The sequence below is a fragment of the Carassius carassius genome, chromosome 42 (assembly GCF_963082965.1).
Source record: "Carassius carassius chromosome 42, fCarCar2.1, whole genome shotgun sequence".
Classification (NCBI taxonomy): domain Eukaryota; kingdom Metazoa; phylum Chordata; class Actinopteri; order Cypriniformes; family Cyprinidae; genus Carassius; species Carassius carassius.
The window spans coordinates 25,877,494-25,897,430 of NC_081796.1; the positions used below are offsets into that span (position 1 = coordinate 25,877,494).

Below are 19,937 nucleotides of genomic sequence, written 5' to 3' on the forward strand. Positions count from 1 at the left end.
ATCATATTTGAAAATGTATCAAATAAATCACATATATATATATATATATATATATATATATATATATATATATATATATATATATATATATATATATATATATATATATATATATAAATTAAATATCTATAGTAATTTTTTTGATTTGTATCTTTATATATAAAACTATTTAAATGTTTTTGTTAATTGAAATAAAATGTATTAAAATTATAATACAATAATATGATAATAAATAAAAAATGTCAAACAAAAAATTATATATGTATATATATTATCTTTTATATAATAATACACACACACACACTGCATAAAACAAAATTTTAAATAAAAATAACAAATTGAAAGAAATAATAAAAAAACAATAAAAATAACACATAACAATAGCACATAACAAATCACTAAAACTTAAACTAAAATAAATGATGACAAAGAAATTAAAAGCTAATTAAAAATATTAAGAAATTGTATAACAGCATATAAATAATACTAAAATAATACTGGTATAAATCAAGATAATTAAAAAAATTCAATTAACACCTATTTTGCATAAAATGCTATTATGCCATTTTTATAAAAAATTCCCAAATAAAATAAAATGAAACAAAACAAAACATTTGATAATTATACATAAATAAATAAGCTTTTCATCAATGTATGGTTTGTTAGGAGGACAATATCTGACCAGAATACAACTAGTTGAAAATCTGGAATCTGAGGGAGCAAAAAAATCTATATTGAGCAAATCGCCTTTAAAGTTGTCCAGATGAAGAGATCATGTTTGACAGAATGACATGCACTCTTCAGCACCACACTTTCATATATGTGTGTGTGTGTGTGTGTGTGTGTGTGTGGATGAGAGTGAGAACATATCACACACTCTTTAAACTGAGCATTAAATCACGACTGCAGGACAGAGAAAGATTTCTGACGGCGAGATCAAGACCATTTCTGAGATTGAATTTCAATTCCCGTGAGAGCCTGCCCCAGAACACACTATTGATCTCTCACACACACACACACACACACACACACACACACAAAGACAGCCTCATCTTCTACAGCGAAGAGAAAATCCTGAGAAGAACATGCATCTGTGCTGTGGTCTGCTTTTACTGTCAAAATCAAATCTAAACCAGAACAACGAGGAATCACATTCAGCTCTGACCTCACGCTCACATTAGATCCTGATCAATAAAGATCCAAAACATCCTGCACTTCATCTCACTCACAAATACATCGCATCACAACTTTGCTTCGGTAAAAATGACATTTACATGAATTTCAGTTCATTTCAATTTTACTTCCTTAAATTTCATTTGCAATTATTTCGAATTTGTAAAAAAAAAATATTTTATATATTATTTATTATTTTACAAAATATAGATTTTTTTATATTTTGCAGTTTCGACTTTAATTTTAGTTTATTTATATATATATATATATATATATATATATATATATATATATATATATATATATATATATATATATATATATATATATATATATTTTTTTTTTTTTTTATGTATTTATTTCAGTTTAAGAAATGAAATTTGTTTTTGTAAATATTTAATCTTATTTTATCTTCTTAATATTAACAAGTAACAATTATTTATTGGTTTATTTATTTATTCATTGCTCAGCATCCTGTTTGTAGCTCAATTCAAACTCAGGAATTGAACTTAATTTAAAACCCTATACAAATACTGAGCGTAGTGTGCCAGTGCTATTGTGAACGCAGCCTCACAATGCTCTCCATCCACCGGGAATAATCAATCAGAACCAGGAAGTTACAGAAAACCACTTGCCATCCGACTGATTTCAACATCCCATTGTCTGAAAAGTGTCTAACACATCAAGTACAACATCACCGCGAAACAATGAGCCGATTGTGTCAGGTGACCATGTGACTGTGTTTATATTCAGGGACGAATCAAGAGCATCTGCAGTCATGTATTTGAGACACCAGCACTGTTTAATGAAATCAGATGAACAGGAGTGAGGTGAAGAGAAGGCTGTGTTGAGTTCCTGGAGCTTCTGACTGTGTGCTATTGAGTCACCATAAACACTGAGCACAAAACAAGACACAAGTCACAGTGAGGACGGAGAAAGAGCCATTCCTGCCAGCTTGCTGACAACACACGCTGCTAAACAGAAGACAAGGCGTCATCCGTTCACATCAGCCTGAGAAAGTGTGCTGATGGATGAGTCTCATGAGAATCCAGACGCACAAACACTCCACAGAAGAAATAAGAGTTCAACTGGAAAACTGTTTCTCGGTGACTAATGCTCATGCTCAAAATTAAGACGGTCATTTCTGCATTGCTAATGAATTGCTAAAATAATGACTTAATGTTTGTTATAAAGAAATAAAATATATAACAAATAAATAAATATAAAATGATCATATATAATAAAAAAATATTAAGGATATTTAGAATAAATGCATAAATAATATAAATATAATAAACATTAAAAATATTTTTAATTATATATTTAAAAAGTATTGTATATTATAAAATATATAATTAAACAAATGAATGAATAATAAAAAAATGTATACAAGTAAATGCATATAAAATAAAGAAATAAATAATATGCATTTATGATGTAAATAAATAACTATTATATTTAAAATAAACAAACAAATAAAAACTTGAAACAGTTTCTTGGGGCAGCCTTTTGTTTATGTTAAAAGTGAAGATGGTAGTTTTTGCGTCACCAATGAAATTGCAAAGATACAGGTAATTTTTGTTGACCTCTCAAGTCGATTAACGCGGATACGCGTTTTGAGTCATTTTCTCCTCATAACCCCGAAAAGAACTTAAATTACACTTTCAGTTTTAATCGTACAGATAAGAGCAATACATCAATCGAATCTGTAAAGGGTCTACTTTTTTTGGATACAGACATAATAACAACAAAACTTTGTGCACTTATAAAATAAAGATAACAAACAAGGTGCGCTGTCTGCAGCCTTTGTCTGCGCTGATCTTCTTTTACAAACACGTCATTTAAATGAACTGTAACTCCGTGAATACTCAACGAAAATACATGAGAGAGATATCTATAGAAAGCTTGACATGTCTATTTTTAAACTAAACAAGTGCCGAAAACAGATATTCTGTGTTAAAGTAATCCATATGAAAACAACGCGATGTCTGTTTTTCATGTCTCCCTTCATTATATCTAATGTGACCACGCCCCCGCGCTGAACGCGCTATTCAGATTCAAACTGAAGCGGGCGGCTTGAATACGCCCACACAGGAGAAAAAGCAGCAAGACTGTTCAAGTTTTTTTTATTTTACTGTTTGCTTCGCGATGAGAGGAATAAGACATAATTCACCCCAAAAAGATGTGATGTGGTTGAGGATTTGAGAAATGGATTTCCTCAGAAAAAAGAATGAAGCACTTTATTCAGCAGAGATCATAAACATGAGTAGGTCTCTGTTTATTTATTTATATACTTGTACTAGTTTTCACATAACGTGTAAACATTTTACTAGTTAGACTTTTTCCAAATTATAATTCCTGACTAAATGTATAATCAAGTGAAACATTATGAAGTTTCAATAACAATATACAACACTATACCCTTCGAAAGCTTGATGTAAATAATATAAATGTAACAAATAGATAACTGTAACAAATGTAAAAACAATGCTTTTCTTTCAATTTATTCCCCCTAAAAACCCAGAAAAATATTCTCAGCTCTTTTCAACATTAATAATAATGATGATAATAATAACAACAAATGTTTTTTTTTTTTTTTTTGTAGAAAATAAGATTGTTAAAAGGATTTCTGAAGGATTGTGTGACTGGAGTATTGATGCCAAACAATTTGTTTGAAAGTCAGCTTTGATTGTTTCTAATAAACTGTTTAACTGCTCCCCCAAGTGGATATTAAATTATGTTGTGGGATAATTAAATATATTCTTAATAAACTACAAACATAAAATTATATAGATTTATTTTGTTCTCACATTCTCTCTTGTAACTCTTCCCTCTCAGTGACAGCTGACTGAATGGCTCATTATGCAGCTCATTATGCAGCTCATTATGCAGGCCTTTGTCTTCTCAGGTGTAAATCACAATGATATTCATGGTAGTTGACGCCTACTCGCATATGACTTTTACCAACAAAAAGTGTCTTAGAAAATTTAAATCAATATATTGTTTTCTGTGAGTGAGTAAACGAGATGATTTTCACATCATTTAGAAAGAAAAATTCTAGGCTACAAGCTCCAGTTCTCAAAAATCCCGGGAACCATTGTTCTTTATGTGTTTTATGGCCTTATTCAAGCGTTTTAACATTTTTAGTTTTTCACTAACCACGCATAATATTTTTTTTCTCAAAAACACAATCATGTACATACATGCTGCTCACATATTATTACAGCCCAGTTTGTGCTGATTACAGTGAGATTAGTCTTTACCCATTTAGATATTTATAAGAAACTGAAAAGAGCACAAATGTCAGGGCATGACAAAACTTCTCCAGGCCCCAAAAATACCCTTAAGACTCCAGAGGGTTAAATAAATAAAATGCATAACAGATAAACAAAATAAATGAAAAATAGAAATATATTATAAAGTGCTATTATAACCTGCTGTTTCTCCTCCGCTGTCAGGACGTCCTGCGAGTCTCTGAGGATCAGTTAATCAGAGCTTCACCTTCATCTGATGAAACCACACACTCACTGCAGTAAAACAGATCTCTTTCACAAATCACTGGACTCACACTGAACTGCACTGATATTCTGGACGCCCTTGTCGTTCTTTCTCATGCAAATGCACAGACACAATTAGCAGCTCATCTCTAATTAACCCATGAGTGCACGCATCAGAACAATGAGAGGACGCTCAGGGAAGGAAGCGGTGTGTTGTGTTGTGTTGAGGAGGTCATTAGTGCAGGCGTGTGTACGGTGTCTCTCTGTGGACATACAGCACAGCTGCGCCCCACCGGATGTATCTGACTCGGTCCTCTCCTCATATATATGTATATTTTGATTTCATGTTGACTCGTGAAGCAGCAGGCTGGATCTTGTGTTTATGAGGATCATGAACGGATCTGTCCTGATGACTCTCTGAAATCTAATCACATTCTGAGACCTCATCATCTCATCCTGCTCAGATACGCTATGACACGCACACATTATTTATAAAAATACATTACTTATACATACTGATATATAAAAGTATTAATGTGTGTGTTAAATTATTAATATAATTGACTGAACACACCTCTAGATTAGATAGATAAACAAAAAGGAATGTAGACTTAGATGCATATTAATGATTTGCTAAAGATTACATAAATCCACCATATGTAAATACATAATTTTCTCTGTGATAGAAAAAAAGTCACACAGGTTTGAAATGACAAGAGCAGTATATTTAGCTATTTAATGCTTTTGAGTTGCTTTGTTGAAATCTGCATTGTTAAAAGTGCTATATAAATAAACATATTTCTTTACGGTCTCGCGTCTGAACTCTGTTCCTGGTTTTATTGATTCTTCAAAGTCCAGCTGTAGATAGCGTTTATCTGTCTCTACCTGAGAAACCAGCGTCTGGCTATCACGACGGTCTATGCAAAGCTGTTTGAACAGTCCTGCTGAAACTGCAGCTTATCTGAGCGCGGCGGGTCAAAGGTCACGGCGAGCGGCCTGACTGAGCTGTCAGTTTCTGTTTTGTTCTCTTTCTCTTATCAGGCTGCAGTGTCTTCAGAAACACGCTCAGTCCTCTCCGTCTGCAGGAGTCAAAGCTTCATTACTGGATTTAATTGCAAAGCACTTTAAGTCTAGAAAACAGCAGGAGTGAGCGCTTTCGGCTAAATGAAGCAGAACCTTTCTTCCAGGTCTGTGTGGGACAGAAAGGACTATATTTGGTGCAAAAACCAGACAGTATATTTTAGACACGTCTGGAAAGTTTGGACAAATGTGACTGATTTTATTCAGGAGTTTTATATTCAGAACAGCGCACTGCTCATATCATGCTAGTTTTGATGTGATTAGATTAGGCAAACATTAATACGCTTTTACACAAAATGGGAATAAAATGCTAAATAAATCAGCATTTATTTTATAAGATATGAACATTTATATCTGGAACATGAATGCATATTAATTAGGTTATGTGACAAAAATAATACAATGTTTACTAAATTCTGCTAGTGTTCCATTCAGAAACTAATGTAAACTCTTATTTAAAAAAGTAATAAAAAAAAGAAAAATTATAATATAATTATTCAAAGTTTTGCATGTAACTTAATTGGTTTCTTGCCATTCATATATAAATTATTATAAATAAATTATTAAGAAATGGCAAGAAACCCATTAAGTTAAATGTGAAAATTTAAATATATTATATTATAATTAAAAAATATATATTTATATATAAACTATAAAAACAGTTTTCTAATTAAAAAAAAGGTTTTAATAAAAGTACAATTTTAAAAAAAATCTATTTTTACAGTGCACATAATGATAAACAATTACGTTTAAATTCTATATAATAAAGAAATAGGAATATATACTTATACAAAATTGCCAGCTTTTTTGGAAATTACTTTTCCTCATCTCATAATCATCTATGCTTTACTGAACTTAATAATACACAACTGTTTGTGTGTGTGTGTGTGTGTGTATATATACAGTGCGCGCACACACACACACACACACACACACACACACAGACATTTGTTATTATACAGCTTCTTTTCTATTTTGCATAACTTCTATAAAGGGGGCGCTGTGTACAGGAAGGATGTTATCAGATATTTTGGCCCGGATGAGGTTTGATCTTTGCCTTATTAAGTCAATGACAGCATGAAAGTCTGCAATTCACATCACTGCATTACCCTCAACACTTCCTGTTTCTCATTTCCTGTGACATCACACCATGTCACCAGGATGCTTAAGTGACTTTAACCACTTATGGAAAGGTAGCGTGAGTCCACCCACACGTGGACTCTTCTCCAGTGTCAGGGGACAGGAAGTAGTCACAAACCACAGGAAGTGAGAGTGCATGCGGCTTCTCTATACATGAAACCTGGCACTGTGTGCCTGAATGATATTAAAAACCTTGGCATATAACATTACAAATCACTAAAATTGACTGTTTTAACAGTATTTATGTATTTTTTTGCTTATTAGATTATTGCAGAAACACCAGTGTTATTTTAGCAGCACAGAGATACTATTACATTTTGTATTCATATTTATATTTTTTTTTATTTAGAAGTAATTTTTTTTTCATATTTAGAAGTTTTAGTCATTTTGTTGTCTTTTTTTGCCTATATAGATTTTTAGTAACGTTTATTTCAGATGTAATTCAGGTATAATTTTAGTTATTTCAGTATTCAGTTTTATTTGATGTTTTATTTTACTACTACTATTATTATTATTTGCTATTTTAGTTACATCTTAATTTTGTTGTCCATTTTTTTGTCTCTCTATATATTTTTTTGTTCTTTATATTTGATTTTAGTCAACATTTATGTTATTAAAAGTAATGGAAATGTATTTTATACTATTAGTCTTAGATAAGATGTAGGAGAATTTGATTCTGACGTCATGTGAGCAGAGATAAACATTTCTAACTAAATACAAGTCATCAATATTTGCAGGAACAAGAGTGTAAAACATAATTATTTCCTGCTGATGATCTTACACAGAACCAGGCAATGGAGATATCATATCATGAACATATGCAATAAGGCAAAAAGGCCTTTATTTACCGAGTGTCACGAGCTCAAATGCACAAAACCCAGACGAACAGAGATTTCATGCAAACATGCTGCAGTGCACTAGTGTGAGATTATGAGCGACTGATAAACACTGCACAAGGACACATGTGTCAGGAACGCTCACTTCTCAGTGTGCAGAGAAAGCAACTGAAAGCGATTCATCGGAGCGAACAAAGAGAATTTCACAGGACTCAGAGCGTTTCTTCCAGCAGACATTAGCATGTAAATAGTGGTCCGAGAGGCTTAACGTGGCGGGCCGGGGTCTCCCCAAACAAGTGGCCGTATTCAATGGAAGCATGGGAACGGGACCGTCCCGGCGTCTCCGGGGTCTCACACCATATAGACCACAGGAAAGTCCTTGTGCTCTGAAGTCATGCTGTGAGGAGCCTGAAGGACCTTCATTAAGGTGTTCAGACTGAGATCTGTCGGTCAAAATGACTAGAATTACACGTCTCTGGCTAAACAAACACATTTATAATGCCCTACAATTTCCATGATGCAGAAAATGCAGACAGTTTACAATCATAAAAGTAGAATTGACTGTATAATTCACAAATTTGGGTGAATAAATCAAAAGCTGTACACTTAGTCAAGTTTTGATATGGACTAGTGTCAAAATAAAAGCTCAAATGTAGAATGTATAATACAGTAGAATGTGCTTCTCAAAAAGTCATAATAATGAAAAGAAAAGTATTAATAAAACTTAATTTTCAAGGAATATCACCTTATTTGTAAATATCACCTTGATTTGTTTTTGAGAATAATTTTGTATTAAATCAAATTCAGTAAAATTTAAAAAGACTACACAGAATTACTGAAAAGAAAAAAAATTGTTGTAATATTATTGTAAAATATTATTGTAAAAATTCCACACGAAAAAATTAAAAACATGCAGCCAAGAAATTAACTCCATATTTTAAAATCATGTAAAAAAAAAAAAGAAAAAAAATGTGTGTATATATATATACACATGGTACTTTTTTATTGTACAATTTGCAAAAAAAAAATTTTTGCATTTTTATTAAAATGTTATTTGTTCCATTGATTAGATATGCTTTTCAGTTATTAAATTGAATCAAGTCAATAAAAGAAATCCAGATTTTTTATTTTAAACTAAATTTTTATTTTTATTAAACTTCTAATAAAATTTTGTTAAAATTAGTGTTTCAGTTGATATAGGTAGATAAGGAATAAATATATATTCAATAGAAATAGAAATGAATAGATTTCAATTAATTAGACAAGCTTTATGATTTCTTAAAATTAATTTAATCATTACAACTGAACCCAAAATATTAAAACAGATTTAAAAAAAAAAATGGATCCAGAAAAAATTAAAAGGAAAAAACACCATTTGGGAATTAATTAACCATATGTCATAGGGCCCTACACATACACTGCTGCGACATCCTTTGCCTTTTCCATCCAGTATCATTAGTCACGCACTGTACTGAGGAACTGCTCTATTCTTAGACGCTCCCTCCAGATCCCAAAGATGAGCGAGCAGCAGTTTGTGCCGGTGGACGACAGCCAACCTGACATCGGATACTCCACAGAACTGCGGCTGACCGGCTGACCGACACACACAATACTGCAGGACTCAATCACATCACTACTTAAACACACGCTGCAGCAGTATCACATACAACCTCAATCCGTCAGCAGAGTCCCACAGACAGCATCTGAACATTAACACAACAGATTTTATTTCACCAGCTTGAGTTTGTGACTATATTATATGCTTTAGATTATAAACTTCACATTCAGAGTGATAGAGTGGCATGGTTCGTTGCTGTTGTGGGTGTTTGCATCATGCACAATCTGTTCAGAAGTCATTTAATGTCATGTTTAATTTCCACAGACCAAACCTTTGGGACTTTTGTGGAGAGATGCATTTCTGATACAGCAGCGACAGATAGAACGAGGCTAAGATATCAATTTACATCTAGTCATTTAGCAGACGCTTTTATACAAAGTGACTTACAAATGAGGGGAACAATAGAAGCAATCAGGCCAACAAGAGAGCAACAGTATAGAAGTGGTATGAAATGTTTAGTTAGTCTAGCACAGTACACATAGCAATAAATAGAATAGAATAGAATAGAATAGAATAGAATAGAATAGAATAGGCAGGCTTAAGTGCTAGTATTAAATGGTCAGGTGCTGGTGAAAAAGATGTGTCTTTAGCTGGGAACAATCCAGGAAAAAGTCTGTGAGAGTGATTTTGTGTCTCTTAGGGATAGCACCACGAGGCGTGGTTCAGTTGCAGAACACAAACTTCTGGAGGGCATATAATCTGAACTAGTGTGTTAGGTACATTGGAGAAGAGCCAGTACTTGTCTTAGGCAAATATCTGTAACTTGAATTTGATGCGAGCGGCTATTGGCAGCCAGTGCTAACTGATGAAGAGAGGTGTGACTTGAGCTTTCTTTGGCTAATAGAAGAACACTCTCGCTGCTGGATTCTGGGTCAGTTGCAGAGGCTTGATATTACATGCAGGAGGGCCCGTCCATTTTGGAGAAAACAAGAACTTAGACAAAGAGTTGTGTGGCCTGCTCTGATAGGAAGGGTCTAATCTTCCTAATGTTGTATAATGCAAATCTGCAGGCTGTTGTAGCAATATGGTCTGTGAAGCTTAAATGATCATCACTTACAACTCCAAAGTTCCCGGCTGTCCTGGAAGGAGTTATGGTTGACTAACCTAGCTATATAGAGAAGCTGTGATTAAGTGCAGGGTTGGTTGAGAACACAAGCAAGATTGAGTAGAAGGTGATGAACCTTCATCCAGCCAGAAATGTCTGTCAGACATGCTGCAAAGCTAACAGCTACTGTCAGATTATCTAGTTGGAATGAGAAGTAGAGTTAAGTGTCATCAGCATGGCAGTGATATGAAAAGCCTGGTTTCTGAATGACAGATCCAAATGATGACATGTAGATGGAAAAGAGAAGTGGTCCAAGCACTGAGCCCTGAGGAACCCCAGTGGCAAAAAGTTGTGACTCAGAAACCTCATCCCTCCAAGACACCCTGAAATACCTACCTAAGAGGTAAGACTTGAACCTCTGAAGTGTGATTGCGGAGATACCCATCTTAATGAGGGTGGACAGGAGGATCTGGTGATTAAATGTGTCAAAGGCAGCAGACAGATCCAGTAAGATGAGTACTGAGGATTTGGAAGTTGCTCTTGCCAGCTCATTCAGTAACCGAGAGCCAGGCAGTCTCAGTTGTGTGCCCGCTTTTAAAGCCAGATTGGTTGTTGTCCAGGAGGTTGTTCTGTGCGAGAAACATAGTGAGTTGGTTGAACACACCTTGCTCAAGTGTCTTTGCAATGAATGGAAGAAGGGATACGATGGTCTGTAGTTTTCTAAAAGTGCTGGATTTGAGATGGTTTCTTAAACAGTTGGGCTTAAATGCTGTGGGAAATGAAGCAGTGTGAAGAGAGGTGTTGATAATGTGAGTGAGCACAGGTTCAACTGAAGAAGAAATGGACTAAAGGAGGTGAGTGGGGAGAGGATAAAGCAGACAGGTAGAAGGATGATTGGAAAGGATAAGTTCAGAAATGGATTCAATATTCCTTTCTTTTTCAAATAAATAAATGATATAGAGTAATATATTTTAGAAATAGGTCTGCAACATTTTTGGAGAGACCTTTTTAAATGCAATAAAAAAACAATTTAGCACAATATTTTATTATTATTTATTCATATGACTATTAGGGCTATATGGTTTGGGGATTTCTCCAGCAAAATTGTGATTTAAAATACGTTTTTAAAAATTATAAAGAGGACCACATTTGTTGTGCCTGTTTGTAAGCATGCACAATTTGACCCAAAATGTTTGATAAATTTGATAAATATTATGATAATAATTATAATAATAATAAAAATAATTTGTTATTATTATTATTATTATAGTCTTGTTATTATTATTACTATTGAATAAATGATTAAACAAAATAATAAATATTACTCTTGTAATAACACTATTTCACTATTAAACACAAAATAGTGTATTTCATAATTAATCAAATTATATGAATTAGAATATAATAATAACAAATATATATTGTGCGTGTGTGTGTGTGTGTGTGTGTGTGCGTGTAAACAAATAAAATATTACTTTATATCAATATGGCAAGATTACTGAGATTAAAATAATTCTCTGTAAAATAAAAATAAAAAATCCAGTATTTAAGAAAAAAACATTTGATACAGATTGGTTGAGAGATCAGTAAGATCAAATTTAGCTGAAATTAGATTTCAGATTTTCACTGCTTTAAAGTCAGCAGTGCTTTAATAAGTACTTTCAGTGTCAGTGAGAGAATGAGGACAGACACAGACTGTAGAGACTGAGAACACATTCAGAGATGCTGTTTCTTTAACATCCACAGTGAAGCTGAATCAATCCAGCGGGACAGACACTGGAAATGCTAATGTATTCCACTAGAGCTTCACTTTCATAATCCACCACTCGTGAAACGCTAAGAGCCAGCATAGGCCATGAAATCAGGGAGAAGAGGACCTGATAGAGGACAGCAGCAGCACATTATAACAGTCAAAATGGAGGACAAACTAGACCTAAAACCAATGCAAACTTACAATTGCTCAATATATTTTTATCTTCTTCAAACTAAAAATAAAAAAAATCCAATAAATTGACAACATTACTATATTTTTAATTAATTACAAATCTGAATCTAATGCAAACGTAAAGCTGAAATGCATGAAAAAGACATGACATAACGCAGTAAATGCATGAAGAACCATCTCAAAACCTTTTTCACCAGGCTAACCTTGAAAAGTTCACTATACATTTTTTAATTTTATAGTGAAACACTAAAACTCTTTTTTCTTGTTCTATTCAATATTTTTATTTAGTAATATAGCATTATTATTAAAATAAATACATCAAACAAACTAACAAACTATTAAAATACATTTAAATAAAGTTATTATTATTATAGTCATATTGACAAAATCTTAAAATGTTGGGCCACATTTTGTAGCTCCACAAACAAGCACAGCATACATTAAACTTTTATTATTATTATTATTAATACAGTGCAGTAAATGCATGAAAAACTTTCTCAAAACCTTGAAAATCTTGAAAACATTTTTCTTAAATGCTTAATTTGCTATTTTAATGTGAAATAGTACAATAGTAATATAGCTTTTGCTATTTAATATTTTAGTTCAGTTAGTTTATTTCGGGACAAATTTTGCAATCCTAGAAACAATAGCAACCCTGAAGCATTTTTAAATATCAATAATTGCATTTTAAATTGCAATCACTGTCAGATTTTCTTCCCTTGGCCCTAAGATGATCTCCAGGAAGAATGCCTTTAGAAAAACACAGCAACTTCCAAGAAAAACCAACCATTTTCCTCGACTACCCACTCAAAGCAGTCCAGCAGGACAGACAGGAACGCTGCGATGTGTATCAAACTCATTTGCAATCAAGTTGCATCAGGCTGCTGTTGAGTGACTTCAGATGCGTTTCTGTCACTACGTCCAATCTCTTTCATCTGATCTTCATCACAAACTCCTGTCCAGCTCACATTCCTGCTCATTATCCTTGTGTCACACAGAGTAAACAGGCAGAGCGTGATGTAAAAACCAACGTCCCACACCTTCAAAAGAGGAAGTGAGGTTACAAGCTAGTTTCTGAATGAGTAAACTACTGCTGCTAATGCATCTGATCATCACGAGATAAGAAAGATGATGATGATTATCCCATTACAACAACGTGCTGCTTTAAAGGGAAAAATAAAGATTTGCTTTTAATTTACTTTTATTTTATTTTTGGGTGAACTATCCCTTTAAAATGCTGCCTAGGAAGGCAGCTCACTAGATGTTGGATGTGTGTGGTTAATATAATTGACCAAAGCAGATCCTCTGTCCTTGCTTTAACATCTTAATGAGAAAAAATCAATCTTTGTGTTTTAACTGATTTGCTGAGTGCATGGACACAAGCACAGCTTAAATATTTGCCCTAAAGTACGTTTACTCAGAGCTGAACACTTTTCTGATACATTTCACAACTTGACCAGGATAAACTTTGACTGTGAACTAATCCAGCACAAGATCCTACAGCACACACAGCTTATAAAACAATGGGAAACTGGTCTGTTTTGGTTTTAAAGGAAGGCTTTCTAAGCACTAAGTAAACATGGTGTACTATGAGCACATGTGATTTCACCACTGCAATCAAGCTCTGCAGATAAACTCTCTCTGAGGAAGCCTTATATGAGTTTATCATCATGATAAAGCACGGCTAGATGATGAGAACGTGACAAACCAGACCTGACTAGAATGACCAGAATGAGGAAATATACCGACAATAATTTGCCCATTTACTCACATTTTTAAAGCAACTTCAAGGTTTGAGTCTCAGAATTTTTGAGCTTGATTGTTAGAGCAGAAAATCATTACCTAGCAACCACCCATAATGTCCTAGCAACCACACACAACACCGTAGCAACCACACATGTTATTAAGAAAATGTAAAAATCTAGATCCCATATATAAATCTGAATGTTATGCTGTTATTAGATATTTCAGCATGGAGAGACGTGACAGACGATAGAGAGAGGACAATCATCCAGTCTGTTGTTGGTTCCCATCTGAAGTTATTTTGGGCTCAATCTCCTGATCCCCAGAGATGAATCATTCTCACAGGTTATTTCTGACTGTCACTGGACACCTGCAAATGTCTCATCTACTGACCAGACAACAGACGCCAGAACCAAAACACAAACACAAGCCTGGGATCTTCTACAGATCCTAGAGCAGTGATTTCAACTGATAGTAGATCTAGAAGATCTCTGTTTTAGTGATGAACATATGAATCTAAAGAGGACATTATCATTTCTCAGAGATGCTCTTTCAAACCTCACGAGACTTCAAAATGAAAAACTCCATCTCGGATGTTTCTGCTAAAATTTCTCTGGAGAATAAAACACAGAAATGTGGAGCAGCTCAGATCATTGTTGAGAAATGATTGGGCTCATGATGAGATCTTTGATTAGTGACTTTTGCAATCTGAAACTCATCAAACTCAACATCTGAGAGGCAGGAGACGCAAATGACGTTCTCCATTTGCTCTCCATTTCACGTAATTGTGGTCTAGAACAATTTAGATATTAATGAGAATAAAGAGATTTTATTTTCACAGGTCCACATGCAAAGATGTGTAAAATGTAAAATGATGGATAATATTCCTTTTTCCATTGAATGTAAGTATCATGAACTGGTCCAGTCTCTGGATGTCAGATTCACCACTGTGGGTTTCTTGATGGACCAGAAAAGACAATTGTGATGCAATGGCTGATGTTGCAATTCGGTCTGTTTTCTGTAGTCATATATTAAAGCCACACCTAACCTGACAGAAACAAGATCTGACAAGATTCTCCTTCATGAGGAACCATTGTGCAATTCCCCAAGATCAACCTTATGTTATGAGTGTACGACTCACCCAGCGTCTTAACGGCGATCTGTTTGGTGAGCGGCGGCGGGAGGTTGATGCACACCAGATCCACATCCGAGTGCAGCAGCACGTCATCGATCCGGTTAGTGTAGAAGGGCACGTTCATGTCGCGCGCGAGCTCCTCCGCCTCCTCCTGCGTGCGACCCCACAGCGCCTTCACCGAGAAGCCCTCGCTCTTCAGCAGAGGGATGATGACCCGGGCCGTCAGACTGGTGCCGAACACACCCACCCCGGGCAGCATGACTGTGGCGCGCGGGTTCTCACACAGGTGACCCGGCGAATGCGGGTTCGAACCCGAGCAGGGCTGTTGCGTGAACTATGACCATTGCGCCTTTGGGTTCCTCCCAGCTGTATAAAATCAGTAATTATTCATTCAAATAATGAGATGAATCTTCCTCCTCATCCATCTGCTCTACGCGACCCGCGTCTGCGCATCCCGGTTTGAATCTACGCGATGATACAATGTTAAATTCACAGATACATTTGTATCCGCTTCGAAATCGGCGCGACGTGTGGTACTCGCGTCGCGTTCCCTCTGTATCATCCAGAAAGACGCGAACGCATCCGTGCCGAGGTCAATACGTGCGCGTCACGTTGCAAATGAAATCCAAATAGAATTTCCCAAACGTTCCTCCGAGCGCTGTGGCGTCTCCGCTTCTCTCGCTATCAATATTGCGATCCTCTACTGCGGCCGGTGCAGTAAGTGTTCCGCCCTCCCCGTTAACTCCTTCACAACCGGAGAAAGAAAGAATCCTACTATAGCAAAGATTTGTTACGTGAATATTAATCACGCAGCGTGACGTTAAAACAAGGCGGACCGTCTGATTGGCTGACGGCGGGTGGGCGCTGGGTCAGCTGGCGAATCCGAAGACGGCAGAGGCGCGGCTTATGAATATAAATCACATTGCGTAACAGGACGCCGTACTTAAACGATTAATATTCATAAGCAAAGCCTGCGCCGTAGTAGGATTGAGAAAAGCAGCGAAATTATGAACACAGCTCGCCTGATCCCAGCTGGAGACAGAGACTGCAGTGGATGGACACACAATACCACAGCCAGAATTTGACAAATTAATTATTAGGAGTTTAAAAACGTTAATAAATGGCAGGGAAGACAATAAAGGAACCATGCTGAGCATAAGAGAACTTATATATATAATTACACACATAAATACATATATATGTTTATCTAACAATAGTTTGAATACTAAACCAACGTCATATTAAGATAATACATTTTGGGTGTCAGTTCTTAAGAATAAAATATTGCACTAAATATTGCATCATTATTCATTAAGTCAATTCAGACCTCCCCATGAGTCAATATTCAGATGGAAACTACAGCAGCAGTGAGTCAATAACAGCCTTGTTTCTGCTGCTGGTGATTTTGCAAGTTTCAAAACTTGCATATGGAAAAATTGATGAGGTGGAGAATGATTAATCCCTGGATAGATGACACTGATTCAGAAACTGACCTAAAAAATGCTGTGTGGTTTCAACCCATCTTTGGGTCAAATATGAACTAACCTATCTTTTGGGTTAAGATTTTAATTTAAAATTGAAACAACACAGCATTTTTTTTAAGTGTAGGAACCTTCTCATCACAAAAGCTTAAAACTCACTCATATTGGTTGACTGATTTTTTGTTGCTGGAAATAGTAGCATTAATGAAAATAATAAAAAATGAATCAAGTGAAGCAGTGAGAATGCACTCTTTGGAGCTGGCTGTATGTGAGTATGTGGTGTTGAAAGACTTTCCATCCAGTGTGTTTGTTCCTAATGATTTAATCAGCCGCTCGTGTGCTGCTGTGGATCATGTGATGATCATGTGAGTGTGAAAACACAATGCACTGTGGGAGAGGAAGATATTGTTTATTATACACACAAACTCTGCTTGGTTACTATAATTAGCTGATTTAGTGAATAGTCAGGTAAACATTCGCTTTAGAAAGAGAGCGCAGTCATTTGGAATGAATCCTAACAGTATCACACAACTATTAAGAAATAAGATTCTAAAGTTTAAATTAGAAGAAAATACTGGGGGAGGGATTTCAGTTTATATATATACATATATTTATAATAAAGCAGCTGGCTGTTTGTAAATGTAAGGCTGGTTTTACATTGTTTATTCATGTATCACGCAACCAAATGAACCAAATAACAAATTGATTTGGAGGATGGTTCCTGACCTCAGACCATCAAAAGTCAATCATTTAAATAGAAAAAAAACTGTTCAAAGAAAGAAGACACAGCAAAACACGGCCATCTGCAGCTGGACTGAACCTACACCTTAACTTGGATTTTAGGCCACTTTTTTAGCGCCACCTGGTGTTGAACACATGAACCATATTTATTATTTTTTTTTAATTTTAATGTTTTATAACTTTTGTTTGTGTGCAAATCATTTTTCTTTTCATGCAATCTTTATAATTGTATTTCATACTTAAACTGCATGTATAATTATATAAGAATTGTAAAAAAATAATAATAATTAAATGGTTTTAGAAGAATGTTTAGAAGAATCTATCCACCTACAAGAAATGCTCTGCAAAATCTTATTTCATCATTCCTGGAGCAAGGCGACTTCATTTTCCTGTGCATCAAGAGATGAAATGAGTCAGAAAGCACTGAAATCAAGACCCTGAAGCTCTGACACAGTGTAGCGCTTTTATTTGAATTACTCAGAGGCACGAATTTCACTTAAAGGGAGATCCTTAACTACACACTCACAAGTAACGTCCTACCAGAGTCTGTGAGGCTCGCCGAGAGCTTCTCATGATGCAGATCTCAGATCAGTTTATGATTAGAGAGCAGACACTCACCTGACACACATTCACACAATCAGTACATTCAGGTGACACACACACACACACACACACACACACCGGGGTCTTCTTTCAAACTGAAATGACAGATGATTCTTATTAAAAAAACAAAAAAAACAAGCATGACCCATCTTAAAAAACTAAAGCATCACACATTGTGAGGTGAGGTAGAGTGACCTACGAACAGACCCAGACTGAAGATGCAGTCTTTGCACAGTTCTGTGCAGATTTTGGAGAAAACATGGATTTAAACATGGGTAAAAACATGATACAATGTGTAAAACCTGAGGTATTGGGAATCTGCAATTTTTAAAACCTGTTCAAAACAGTTTTAGAATTTTAAAAAGTAACAGAAAAATGTCATAATCTATTGAATGTTATAATGTTTCAGTGTTTTATATACATGTGTGTGTGTGTGTGTGTGTGTGTAACTATAATATATATATTTTAATTATATACAGTATCTATCTATCTATCTATATATATAGAGAGAGAGAGACAGAGAAAGAGAATTTTTAAAAAACATTTTAAAACAGATTTTTTTAATCCCCACTTGTTATGTTTTCTGTAAGAAATTGTTCCAAATTTTGCATAGAAATTTGTTGCAGAGAATTCTATACAGTATTTTTAATTCTATATACAACCCGAATTCCGGAAAAGTTGGGACGTTTTTTAAATTTGATTAAAATGAAAACTAAAAGACTTTCAAATCACATGAGCCAATATTTTATTCACAATAGAACATAGATAACATAGCAAATGTTTAAACTGAGAAAGTTTACAATTTTATGCACAAAATAAGCTCATTTCAATTTTGATTTCTGCTACAGGTCTCAAAATAGTTGGGACGGGGCATGTTTACCATGGTGTAGCATCTCCTTTTCTTTTCAAAACAGTTTGAAGACGTCTGGGCATTGAGGCTATGAGTTGCTGGAGTTTTGCTGTTGGAATTTGGTCCCATTCTTGCCTTATATAGATTTCCAGCTGCTGAAGAGTTCGTGGTCGTCTTTGACGTATTTTTCATTTAATGATGCGCCAAATGTTCTCTATAGGTGAAAGATCTGGACTGCAGGCAGGCCAGGTTAGCACCCGGACTCTTCTACGACGAAGCCATGCTGTTGTTATAGCTGCAGTATGTGGTTTTGCATTGTCCTGCTGAAATAAACAAGGCCTTCCCTGAAATAGACGTTGTTTGGAGGGAAGCATATGTTGCTCTAAAACCTTTATATACCTTTCAGCATTCACAGAGCCTTTCAAAACATGCAAGCTGCCCATACCGTATGCACTTATGCACCCCCATACCATCAGAGATGCTGGCTTTTCAACTGAACGCTGATAACATGCTGGAAGGTCTCCCTCCTCTTTAGCCCGGAGGACACCGTGTCCGTGATTTCCAACAAGAATGTCAAATTTGGACTCGTCTGACCATAAAACACTATTCCACTTTGAAATAGTCCATTTTAAATGAGCCTTGGCCCACAGGACACGACGGCGCTTCTGGACCATGTTCACATATGGCTTCCTTTTTGCATGATAGAGCTTTAGTTGGCATCTGCTGATGGCACGGCGGATTGTGTTTACCGACAGTGGTTTCTGAAAGTATTCCTGGGCCCATTTAGTAATGTCATTGACACAATCATGCCGATGAGTGATGCAGTGTCGTCTGAGAGCCCGAAGACCACGGGCATCCTTTGCAATTTGACGTTGAGGAACATTGTTTTTAAAGTTTTCCACAATTTTTTTACGCAGTCTTTCACAGATTGGAGAGCCTCTGCCCATCTTTACTTCTGAGAGACTCTGCTTCTCTAAGACAAAGCTTTTATAGCTAATCATGTTACAGACCTGATATCAATTAACTTAATTAATCACTAGATGTTCTCCC

The 19,937-nt window shown here is 35.2% G+C and overlaps 1 protein-coding gene across 1 annotated transcript in view; it reads right to left on the reverse strand.

Annotated features, from left to right (window-relative positions):
• LOC132124434 (glucose-fructose oxidoreductase domain-containing protein 1) overlaps positions 1-15,945 on the reverse strand; it is a 21,639-nt gene extending 5,694 nt beyond the window's left edge. Inside the window, exon 1 of the mRNA XM_059535425.1 lies at positions 15,219-15,945. Coding sequence (XP_059391408.1) covers positions 15,219-15,471 — 253 coding nt within the window. The 5' untranslated portion in view covers positions 15,472-15,945. The remainder of the gene's footprint in view (positions 1-15,218) is intronic.
• Between the last annotated feature and the right edge of the window lie 3,992 nt (positions 15,946-19,937).